The 11,196-nt window shown below is 42.0% G+C and overlaps 1 protein-coding gene across 5 annotated transcripts in view; it reads right to left on the bottom strand.

Moving 5' to 3' along the window:
- Window positions 1–31: 31 nt before the first annotated feature.
- col16a1 (collagen, type XVI, alpha 1) overlaps window positions 32–11,196 on the bottom strand; it is an 87,079-nt gene continuing 75,914 nt past the window's right edge. For all 5 annotated transcript variants that reach the window (XM_086279056.1, XM_086279054.1, XM_086279057.1 and 2 more), the window contains 22 exons: window positions 10,342–10,395; window positions 10,195–10,248; window positions 10,022–10,075; window positions 9,901–9,945; window positions 9,745–9,798; window positions 9,621–9,656; window positions 9,471–9,533; window positions 9,323–9,394; window positions 9,142–9,195; window positions 8,941–8,985; window positions 6,964–7,008; window positions 6,684–6,737; window positions 6,512–6,565; window positions 6,361–6,411; window positions 5,853–5,942; window positions 5,706–5,741; window positions 5,533–5,577; window positions 3,480–3,674; window positions 3,164–3,227; window positions 2,798–2,974; window positions 2,633–2,710; window positions 32–1,665 (listed from right to left, as the gene is read on the bottom strand). In XM_086279056.1, coding sequence (XP_086135182.1) covers window positions 1,472–1,665; window positions 2,633–2,710; window positions 2,798–2,974; window positions 3,164–3,227; window positions 3,480–3,674; window positions 5,533–5,577; window positions 5,706–5,741; window positions 5,853–5,942; window positions 6,361–6,411; window positions 6,512–6,565; window positions 6,684–6,737; window positions 6,964–7,008; window positions 8,941–8,985; window positions 9,142–9,195; window positions 9,323–9,394; window positions 9,471–9,533; window positions 9,621–9,656; window positions 9,745–9,798; window positions 9,901–9,945; window positions 10,022–10,075; window positions 10,195–10,248; window positions 10,342–10,395 — 1,614 coding nt within the window. In that variant the 3' untranslated portion in view covers window positions 32–1,471. The remainder of the gene's footprint in view (window positions 1,666–2,632; window positions 2,711–2,797; window positions 2,975–3,163; window positions 3,228–3,479; window positions 3,675–5,532; window positions 5,578–5,705; window positions 5,742–5,852; window positions 5,943–6,360; window positions 6,412–6,511; window positions 6,566–6,683; window positions 6,738–6,963; window positions 7,009–8,940; window positions 8,986–9,141; window positions 9,196–9,322; window positions 9,395–9,470; window positions 9,534–9,620; window positions 9,657–9,744; window positions 9,799–9,900; window positions 9,946–10,021; window positions 10,076–10,194; window positions 10,249–10,341; window positions 10,396–11,196) is intronic.

Raw genomic sequence — 11,196 nt, 5'->3', positions numbered from 1 at the left:
GGTTGACAATGATGACCACATGATACCACGCTTTTTTTTTGAAAAGCAATTTAATTCAGTTTAACATTCCCCTTGGGTTATTTTGTGGAAAACTAAAGTCTGACCACAGCTTCACAGAGTTCCAGATATAAAAAAAACAAAACCAAAAAAATGATAAAATAACAGATAAAGCCCCAAAATACAGTAACATGTAGCACTGCAAAAGCACTTTGTGAGGCTTTTTCAGAATATGTTGTTATCCTTATGTGATTGTGAGGGTTTGGTGGTTGTGCTTGGATTACAGTACCTGTGGTAAATGGGCCCAATTGCTGCTCATGTTTTCTGCTTCTTCTTAAATCTGGGCAGAGTGAAGCACACAGATGGCTTTTGCCGCTACTTTGAAGTACAAAATGGAAGGAAATGTTTTAAAGTGGTTGCATTTCCAAACATAATGGCATTAAAAGAGGACACAAAATGAACTTTACCAACATAATTACAAAATCCAATGTGTCTTCTGTGTAAAAGTATTTTTTTATAAATAAGCTGTTTTTTCTGCACACATCATTCCATTTTGAAAGCTTATCGACCTTAAAAAAAATCCCTTTTTTGGCACTTTTTATTGCTGGATAACCATTGACAATAAAAAAAGACAAGGGGCTAGCCATACTTTTTATCAAAACATTTGAAAGTGTATAAAAAGCCACCATATATATATATAAAAAATAAATATATACAAAACAGTCAATCCATCAGATACTCCTTGAATGTAAGTTTTTGACATCTGTTTCTATAGAACTGGAAAACATTTCCAGGGGATTTTCTCTTAAAAGTCAAATTCAAATATGTTTCTTCACACCTCAAGCACAGGGACAGGATATTAGAAATGCATGGGATGCACTCAGAATGGGATTGTGTCAGAAAGGAACAGAGATATGAGAGATGGCAGCAGTGCTAACATAATTGTGTGTATTCTCTTCCTACAGATTTATACAAACAAAAGGTAGAAAAAAGAGTAGAAAAAAAAAGAAAAACAACAGCCGAGACCAGAATCTTAAAGAAAAGAAGAAGAAGAAACTGCAGTTTGTGATTCTTGTCACCTCTCCTGGGTTGTTTTAAAATATACAAAAGGAATAAAACACAGCGAGGAAAATGTAAAAAAATGAGCCAAGACCAAAAATAAGAGCAGGAAATAAAAGCAACGAATTGGCTTTCGTGGGGGAACAACAATGATGCAATAAAAATGTGCTGCCGGTGTATCTTTGCAGGTCTCAGTTCCAGCGAGGCCCTTAGAAAGAAATCGCAGATGTTTGCTCAGAACTATAGAAGAAATCGGTGAGGGTAAATCTAGCTATTCAACAACAAAGGCAGTGCCTATATTCCATCTTGTGGTCAGACTTAATAACTTTGGGTCACGGTGTTTGGCTTTCTTTCTTCTCCTTGTAGTCTTTTTGCTTCAGCCCCCCTGCCCCTTTCCTCCATCCCCTGTAGCCCTTTACCAGGGGCCCTTGACAGATGGGCCCTTGGGGCTGTATTCTACTGGATGGCTCATACAGTCTGCGGGATTACAGCGGCCATCTTTTCCTTTGGAACCCTGTTGTCCAGGAGGGCCTGGGATCCCAGGGACACCCTGCTGGCCAACGGGACCAGGGGGTCCCATCTTACCATAGCCTGGGGGGCCTGGAACACCTTCAGCATGAAAGGAAAAACAGAGAATATATTCATCATGTCAACACCTCACAGGCTGTTATACAAGCTGAGCAAAGAACATAACTGCCCAGGAGCACAAAACACCCCAGATTTTACCCCGTCTCCTTAAAAAATGTAGATTGGTTTACTAAAGATATTTTTAAAGATACTTAAACTGGTTTATAGAAAAACAACAAATTGACAGTACTGTAAAAAGAAGTGCCAGCGAGATAGCATTAGAGTGGCATCAGCTTTGTCAGTAATAGCAAAAACATGAGTTCCTAAATGCAACGCTATCCCCCTTTAAAGATTTATTGGACGTATAATATTAGAATATAAAATCCGTAAGTACAACACTTCCAAAATAAAAAAGCGTGGATACAAGACGAATGAATTTAATCATCAGTAATGTCATCAAATATCATCTGCACGCCATATCAGAAAAATATACAAAACAAGCACACAACACGAAGCATCATCTCGAACAGATGACGTTATTTCCGTGCCCGTTGTCGGGGGAACTTGAATTAAACATGAACGGATATTAAACTCCCACTTTGATCACTTCATGAGTAGCACGGCATCTTTTTCAGCCCATGCTCAACGTCCTGCTCCATGTAATGTGAGCACAGATGCTAATTTGCTAATTTACACCATGCTAAGTGAACTCCATCATGATTAGGGATTCTCAGATGCGAATTTGGCTTGAAAGAATCAGACTGGTGATTTTAATTAAGGCCATTTAAGAACGATGAAAAATTACCTCATCGTGCTGGCAATTTACTAATCAACAGCAAGTTCTAAGGAATTAGCAGCCTTTATGCTATTTCATCCAGTAGAATAAACATAAAGCGTGCGCAGATGGAAATGCTGTCACACAACGTGAGCAAAGGAAGAAAGAAATCTAATGAGGCAAATAGCTGCCACTGAACTATACGATGAATGATGAATGAGTGGGGTATATTACCCGGTGCTCCAGGAGGGCCTACATCTCCCATCTCTCCAACACCCTTGTCTCCTTTTTCTCCAGACGGTCCTCGTGGTCCTAGGGCAAGAAAGTAACACATGACCATATGGCAACAAAGCTGCTTACTGTCTGCTTATGATAACGTGACATTACTGTCACCCTCACCTGGGAGTCCTTGTCCTCCTGGCCGGCCTTGTCGGCCAATCTGTCCTGGAAGACCGGGGGCACCTGGGGTTCCGGGACTACCAGGAGTTCCATCTTTCCCTGGAGGCCCAGGCCGACCCGGGGATGCCACCATCTCTACTGGCATCTGCATGCGAGACATGTAATAGGCCATTCTCTCTGGGGAGAAGAAGAAAACATTGTGAATAAAAGAAGTCCACAGAGGAAGGAGCAGCTGTTTCCCAAAGGACAAATAGAACCATTCTTGAAACACAGATATGCATCTCGTGAGATAATACTACTCTAGTGTACAAAGTGGTTTTTTGCCCACTAAATATTCACACAAAGTGCATTTGCACATGTCCTTACCGTCAAAGATCTTAATGACCTGTTGGCGAATGAAGTTCTTGACTTCATCGTAATTGACAACAGCCTGTTTGAGAAGACAGACAGAGAGGGGGAAAAAACCCCAAAACAAAAACCAGACGAGCACACATTAATCAAGGTAGATAATTAAAAAATTCATTATTTACAAGAACAGATGGAGCTAGCGAGCGCCTGTGGCCAGTCTCCTCATTTTTCTCACAACCAGCCTGGTTATAGCATGATTTGGAGCTGATTAAATGTTGGAGGAAAGACAAAAAAATCAAACCAAAAACAAAAGTGCAATGAAGCTGCATCTCACGTCATTTCCTGGCGATCCTGGAAGACCAGGGGGGCCGGGGGCACCTGCTGAGCCTGGACTTCCCCTTTCCCCTCTGGGGCCGACTGGGCCAATCATGGGCTGTGCATCCTTGGAACTATATGCTCCTCCACCAGGGGGCCCTGGCCTACCTCTTTCTCCTGGAGGACCCCTCTGGCCAGGAGTCCCTGCCTCACCCTGAGACACAGAGACAAATAAAGGTTATGCACGTCTTTTTACACCTTTATTTAATATTCACTATGTTGATGTGCATGATGGATGTTCTATAACTGTACTGTCCTTTTATTTTACCAAGAGTAATGTGATAAGGACTGTTACCAACTCAATAGCATCAAAATATACAGAACTGTGTGATCTTATCACGATGGAGCCATTAATTTTATTTTATTTTTATTTTCACTCTTTAAACCCAACCTTCCAAAGGAGTGTTTCCTTTCCTGTTAAGTACCTGGAAGTTAGGCAAAGTTAAGCCACTCCACGAGAGTGGAGCTTATACGACGAGAGTCTTGAAAGGTTCACTGTACTTGCAATGTAACATATGGAAATATTGTTTGTTTTGCCACAGAAATGCCAAGAAATTATGTGGTACTCAAATATTACTTGTGAAGTACTTAAAATTATTTACATATTAAAATTTACTGACTTGTTACCCTTTTATTCCAGTGTACTTACCTAATATCATTACCTAACATTGTAATTTCAAAATAAAATACATTGAAAATCCATTTAGAAACACAGGAAATACACCCTTAGTTGCAGGCCTTACTGTAACGTGTTACTTGCTATCTATATACAGTATTCATTAAGAATATAACGATCCATCCGTCCATTCGCTTCCGCTTATCCTTTTCAGGGTCGCGGGGGGCGCTGGAGCCTATCCCAGCTGTCATTGGGCGAGAGGCAGGGTACACCCTGGACAGGTCGCCAGTCTGTCTCAGGGCTAACACACAGAGACAGACAACATTCGCGCTCACATTCACTCCCACATTCACACCTACAGGCAATTTAGATTGATCAATTAACCTATCCCCACTAACTGCATGTCTTTGGACTGTGGGAGGAAGCCGGAGTATCCAAGGAAAACCCACTCAAACACTGAGAGAACATGCAAATGCCAAACAGAAAGACCACAGCCTGATGGTGGAATTGAACTCAGGACCTCCTTTCTGTGCGGCAACAGTGCTAACCACCGTTCCACCGTGCTGCTGAATATAACTATTTCGCCAATTTAGGAAGCCTACTGTACAAATACAGACAATATTAATAACTGAATTAAGCCCTGTAAGACGGCTTTTGACTACATCTATATCACTTTCCACACTGTGGTGCTCAGCACTCAGGTTGTGTAAATACACTCAAAAACAGGCCCACTACATTAGCGACAGTGATTTATCGAGGACAAAGCAGCCCATAATGGACGTCTAATGTTTACACATCAGCGGCAGACAGGCGGCTCTTGAAACAGAGAGGAGCGAGAAGAATAGAAGAGTCCGTTCTTGTCTTTCTCCTCTGTTCTCCTTTTCTGTGCGGCTAAAAACCCTGACAATGCCGTCCTGTCAGCGTGACAAATAGCCTCATCTAGCATCTCCCCTCATGCTTAATAGCATTATCCCAGCGGCAGAAGAATAACTTTATCACTGTACCCACCTACTGTAAAGCCTGCGTCTCAGGCTACATCCAACAGGCTCAGTACTGCAGCTACAGAAGGTTAGCGGGCAGCCATCTGCCAGTTTGGAGAAGGGTGAAGTGAAGGGAGAAGGAATGAGAGTTTCAGCAGAGGGGTCGGAGGGTTAGTGATCTGATGACTGTGTTAAGTGCGAGTGCTGACTGAGCAGAGATGTGGGAGGGGGGCAGCGAGCATGTTCAGCACTGTAGTGTATTAGTCTCCGTGGGCTAAAGGGAACAGGAAAAGGGTGGATCTCACTGCGTTCAGATGGTCCGCAGAGGAGACGGATGGCTGAGCTTCACCTTGAGGAGGCACACACACACAAACACACACATTTCTAGAATACTGCACTGAAGAGTCGTCTCTTACCTTTTGCCCTGACTGCCCATTGTCCCCTGGCACACCTGCCACTCCCTGTCAAAAGAAAACAAAACAGAAAAACAAGTATCAATCAAGGAAAGAAATATGCGCAACATAATCTGTCAGTCTGCCTCCATTATACTTTAAAAAGAGGGCCAACACCACACCCAGACATTACTCACATCTTTTCCAGGAGAACCATCGCTTCCTGGCTCACCCTGAAGACAGGGTCAAAGCAAGGGAAAAAAAAACAATTTAAGTGGGAAATGTTGGCAGTCTGAATTATGTTTAATTAAATGTAGATAGGGTCATTTTAGAAAAGTACCAACCATAGGCCCCGGGTGCCCCGGTGGCCCTGGAGATCCTGGCATCCCTGGGAGACCCCTCTCTCCATCCTGGCCCTTATCTCCTTTTATACCCTAGTTAACCAGGGAGAAAAAAATGGAGAAGATTCTCTTCTATTATTTGCATGTTTGGCAGCAGGACAGAATTTCAATAGTGCCTCATTTCCACTTCCCTCACGCAGGCATACGCCAACAATACAGACCCACCAACACATAACGTTCCCACTTTCTACTGACGCATTAATTAACAGTTGTGGAAAATAAGATACTACTCTACTTTATGTTTTTTTACTTCTCTTTTCTGCAGTTATTTTCCACGATCACAGTCAGTGTAAATATTACTCGCTTTGCTCACTTGTTTATATTTGTCTGACTATACTGTTGACCCATTCTCCTGTATGGGATTGTTAAAGATGCATTTATTCACACTCAATCATTCAGCTCTTGTTTAACTAAATAGTTATCATGATATTTGAGAGATTCTCTCTCTCACCACTCCTGATGGGCCTGGAGGTCCTGGAGGTCCAGATGGACCTGTAGAGCCCTGATAAGGAAAGCAAATAGATTTGTGACGTCTAGCTTGTTAACACACTGAAATATTGCAATATGATGAATGTATATGTTTGACATAGAAGTGAACTTACAAGGTGGCCCGGAGGTCCAGGTCTCCCCTGAGGTCCTGGCGTACCTGGATCACCCTGGAAAGGCCACAAACTGACTGTGATGTATGCCAACTCGCGCTTTCAGCTTCCATGCATAGATTACTGATGTGCTTTATAATCAAGTTGGAGGAAAGATGTAAAGCAAAATAGTCACCTCATGTCCCGGTCTGCCAGGTGGCCCTGGTGGACCTGTGGGTCCGGCTTCACCCTGCAGGGATAAGAAACTTATGAATATGAACTAAAGGAAGCACGATAAGAATGCAGGACTCTGATTTTGGGAGATTCAAAAGAATAAGTTAGCAAACCAACAAAAAACTCCCCAAAAAACAGACTTTCATTGTAATGATCAGCTTGATAAAAACAATTTGGTTTCATGCAGAAGAAAGATGGTGTAAATGTGGCAGACACGGTAAAGCAGCGAGTCGCTGGCTAACCTTCTGTCCGGGAAAGCCAACGTGGCCGGTTTTCCCTTTGAATCCCTGAGGAGAGACATCAAAGAGAATGAGATTGGTACAGTATAAAAATTCACAAAGTCAAAGCAGCCAAAAGAAGAGACAGGCATGTCTTTGAAAATCCTGAACACCTGCTCTTGGGTAGAACACAAACTGTGATATGGTGAGAGAGGAATAAAAAAAAAAAGGAGAACTGGAGGGAGACAGACAGCTAGTCATGTCTCCAGTGGAGCGAAGCTGCGCTGCTATACAAGACAGAAAGTTAGGGAGATCTTAGGAGGAGGTACGAAGGTTAGAAGTTTTAGATTTGGTTACATTACGAGTAACATCTACATCCTTAACAAGAGTCGGTAAAGACTGCTGCTCCAACATGGCTGAGGGGAAGCAAAATATCGCGAGTCACGCTGTCAGTTAATTTGCATAGGGCAAACCCAGAGCAACTTGGTCACTTTATTAGGTACATCTGTTCCAATCACATGATAGAAACTCAGTGCATTTAAAGTTCAAACCGAGCACGACTGAACGTGGCGCGGTTATTGGTGCCAGACAGGCTGGCCCTGCGTATTTCAAAAACTGCTGATCTTCTTGGATTTTCACCCACACAACCATCTCTAGCGTTTACAGAGAACGGTTGAAAGAAAAGAGAAAATAATCAGTGAGCGGCAAAAATGCTTGGTTGATGCCAGAGGTCAGAGATGAACGGTCAGAGAGCGTGATTGGAAGGCAACAGTAACGAGAAGAAAAAAAGCAAAACAAAAAAACTTGTTACAACCAAGGCTTGCAGGAGGACATCTCTGAAAGCACAACACTGAAACAGATCGGGTACACTGGCTGCCACTCCTGTCAGCTAAGAACAGGAAACCGAGTCTATAATTCACACAGGCTCACCAAATTTGGACAATAGAAGAAGACAGTCATGACATTTGTTTGTTAGGGTCGAAATTTGGCAAAAACAAAATAAAAGCATTGATCCATCCTGTCTTATAACGGTGGTTCAGTGGTGGGAGATATTTTCTTGGTAAACTCCGGAGCTCTTAGCACCCCAACTGAGCATCTTTTAAACACCACAGCCTGATAATTGTTGATCACATCTATCCTTTAAAGACCACAGTGTGCCTACTGTATCTTCTGATGGCTGCTTATATGCTGAAGAAATAATTAGATTAATTTCTGATGTTAACGCTGAGAGGAAAAAGGCATTTACATTTACAGCATCACTTAATGAGCACTTGTGCACTTAGATATTGCTGCTGACACAGCTTAGCTGACGACTTTAACTCACTAAATCACCTACTGCTAATTTGCTAATTAGCAGTAGCCTATTGAACTTTTCTCTCTCCGTTGTCCTTTAAGGGGGGACACTGCACACGCTGTCTGGTACCTGCTAAGCACACTGAGATGACTTATGACTTGATGTGAACTGAATTAAGGAAACAATATTCCAGGTAGTTTTGGGATATAGTCAGTTCGAGTACGGACAAAATAAAACATACTGTGGAAAATGCACGTGTGTGGAAAAAAGACATAAAACACAACCATTAACTTCAAGCGATGTTACCAGGATGGATATTCTATCTGTATAAAAATGAATCTCAAGGTAACATTTTATAGTAAATAGTAAATTGAAGGGTTTTTTAATGTTAAACAATATAATTGTAATCCAATTACAATCCATGAAAGAGTGTACCAGTAAGGAGGGCAATTCATGAATAACTGATGGGTCATAAATTACAATCTTTCTTATTAAAAAATGAAAGCCACATAAATTTGAACATTAATAATGAGCCAGCCTTAATTCTCTGCACAGTTACATTAAAGAATTCATTCTCTGCAACTGTTTCAGTGTTTTAAATCTGAACAACCAAGATCAAGTTGATGCAAGATTTTATTAATAACAACATGATTTTTGTACAATATGAAAAGATACTGTTCATTCTGATTAGAGGAGGGAATACTCACGGGCATTCCCCGGGGTCCTGCTGGGCCTGGAGGCCCTGTTTCTCCCTGATGAGAAAAAAATAAAAAGAGCCAGTGCCAAAGATCAGCTATTACAGCCACATCTTTACTCATCACTGCTTTTTTTTTCATTATATACTGTGTGTTTGTGTGTACGTTGCATGTGTGGGCAGACCACCCATCTGATTCATGCATGTGACCTACCCGCAGTCCTGGTTTCCCATCTTTTCCGTCAATTCCGTCAATGCCACGGGGCCCCTTTTAATATTGCAAGATAAGAGAGGACAGATAAGTACTCATAACAGCATAGAGTTCACAGGTAGGTCAGAAAGGGTCATACTTAGATTATAGAGTGCAAAAAATAAAAAAGAAATAATGCACATACCATCAACCCTGGCGACCCGGTTGAACCGGGTGGTCCACTTGATCCTTGAGGGCCTTGAGTGCCGTCGTTGCCCTAGAAGTAGAGATTTTCAGTCCAATTTGAAGTGCGAACAAAAACTGAAACAGCTAAATGTGTGTTTTGTACTCACTTTTTCCCCTTTGAGCCCAGGAAGCCCTTCCCTTCCAGTTTTGCCGGCAGGACCTGGTGGTCCCTAAATTCACACACAGTGATACAGAAAGTCTCAACAGTAACATCAAGAACAAATGGCTGCTTTAGTGGACTGAAAGCATTTACATACAGGTGGTCCTGGGAAGCCTGGTTGTCCTTGGAAGCCCTTAAAATATAAAGAGAAACACACTGGTAATCGGTAGTACTGGATCTGTCTGTTAGGTCTATGTGTCTTTGTGTTTTATAGTGCATACCTGATCCCCCTTAGCACCAGCAGGCCCTGCTGGTCCACTGTCTCCTTTAATGCCCTACAGACGCACAATGTTCACCCAGTTATTAAACTTAGAAATCATAAATGAAAAAGCCGGATCCTAAATATTGACAAGCTAAATTTACGATGAAATGCTGACCGGCAATCCAGCTTGTCCTTGATATCCAGGGTTACCAGGAGGCCCCTGCAAAAGGGAGGAAAGTTTTAGCCCAAATATATCCAACACAAGCATCCAGGACAGTGCTGATGCAATCCCTTACTGATTCTCCTTTTAGGCCAGCAGTTCCTGGGCTTCCACGTTCGCCCTTGAGTCCCTGATAAATAAATAAAGGCAGAAAATTAGTGTCTGCTGACATGTCAGTATCACCCCCCAGCTGTCAGGATGATGTCAGTGCTACCGTTTCTTCATAATCAAGCAGGCAGAGTGACTTACAGGCAGTCCAGGAGGGCCCATGGTTCCTGGGTACCCAGGCGTCCCTGAAGGACCCTAAAGTAGAGATCACAGAATCAATCAAATATGGACAGCACTTATTTTTTCTCCATGCTATAATGTGAGACAGAATGATTGTGTGATACTTGCCTGATCACCCTTCATTCCCGGGAGGCCATCTGACCCTCGCTCACCCTGTTGACCCTGAATGTGACAGGAGGGAAGAAGGATTAGAAAATGAAGAAGAGGATGTGATATGTACGTCTGCGAGAGAGGCTCCCCTGGCAGAAATAAAAGTGACAGGGTAAGTCAATATCAAAGAGTGGAAAAGGCTAACTAGCTTGGATCACATCCCCATGAGACTCCCTATTTGATTTTGTCCTCGGCTCTATACCTCCATGAGGCTTTAGCTCTGAGGTGGTGACACCCGGGAGAAAATCATTATAAATACATATATAAAGAGATTTCTTTGGAACTTTTTAAAATTTACTCAACATATTATCCAGACACTTGCCTTTAAATCCCATCCTCCATGTTTCAGGTGGAAATTTGAACTTACAAAAGCTTTTAGACACCAGCTGTAGCACATTAAAAAAACAAACAAATAGCTGACACCAGCAACAATAAAATGACATGTTATGAACAACAGGAAATCATAGAAAAGCTATATTTCGTTATCTGTTGACATTTGAAATCAAAGTATTTCTTGGTCGTTTTATTCTCTATCAGTACAGGTTTACATGACTCGCAATAATCTATTCAAAATAATGACATTCAGACTGACATACTAGCCGATATTAGCGATTTGCTAATATCAATATCAATATCAAGACTGACAAATAAAAATTAAAAAGTAAAGACAAACTAAACACTCTTCAACCATGGTATTAGTTATGATGTTGCATATTTTGTCCACCAGAGGTTACTCTCCACCTTCCCTGTATGTATGGTTGGAACGTCACAAACACAACAACCAGCTGATGCCAGTTGAGCATAAAGGAGTAA

The sequence above is a fragment of the Aulonocara sp. 'chitande type north' Nkhata Bay genome, linkage group LG22, assembly GCF_057382095.1.
Source record: "Aulonocara sp. 'chitande type north' Nkhata Bay isolate Kocher_YH1m ecotype deep benthic linkage group LG22, A_spYH_male_GT1.1, whole genome shotgun sequence".
NCBI classification, from domain to species: domain Eukaryota; kingdom Metazoa; phylum Chordata; class Actinopteri; order Cichliformes; family Cichlidae; genus Aulonocara; species Aulonocara sp. 'chitande type north' Nkhata Bay.
Note: the sequence above shows the minus strand (reverse complement) of the source record. Positions and strands in the feature narration are given on the sequence as shown.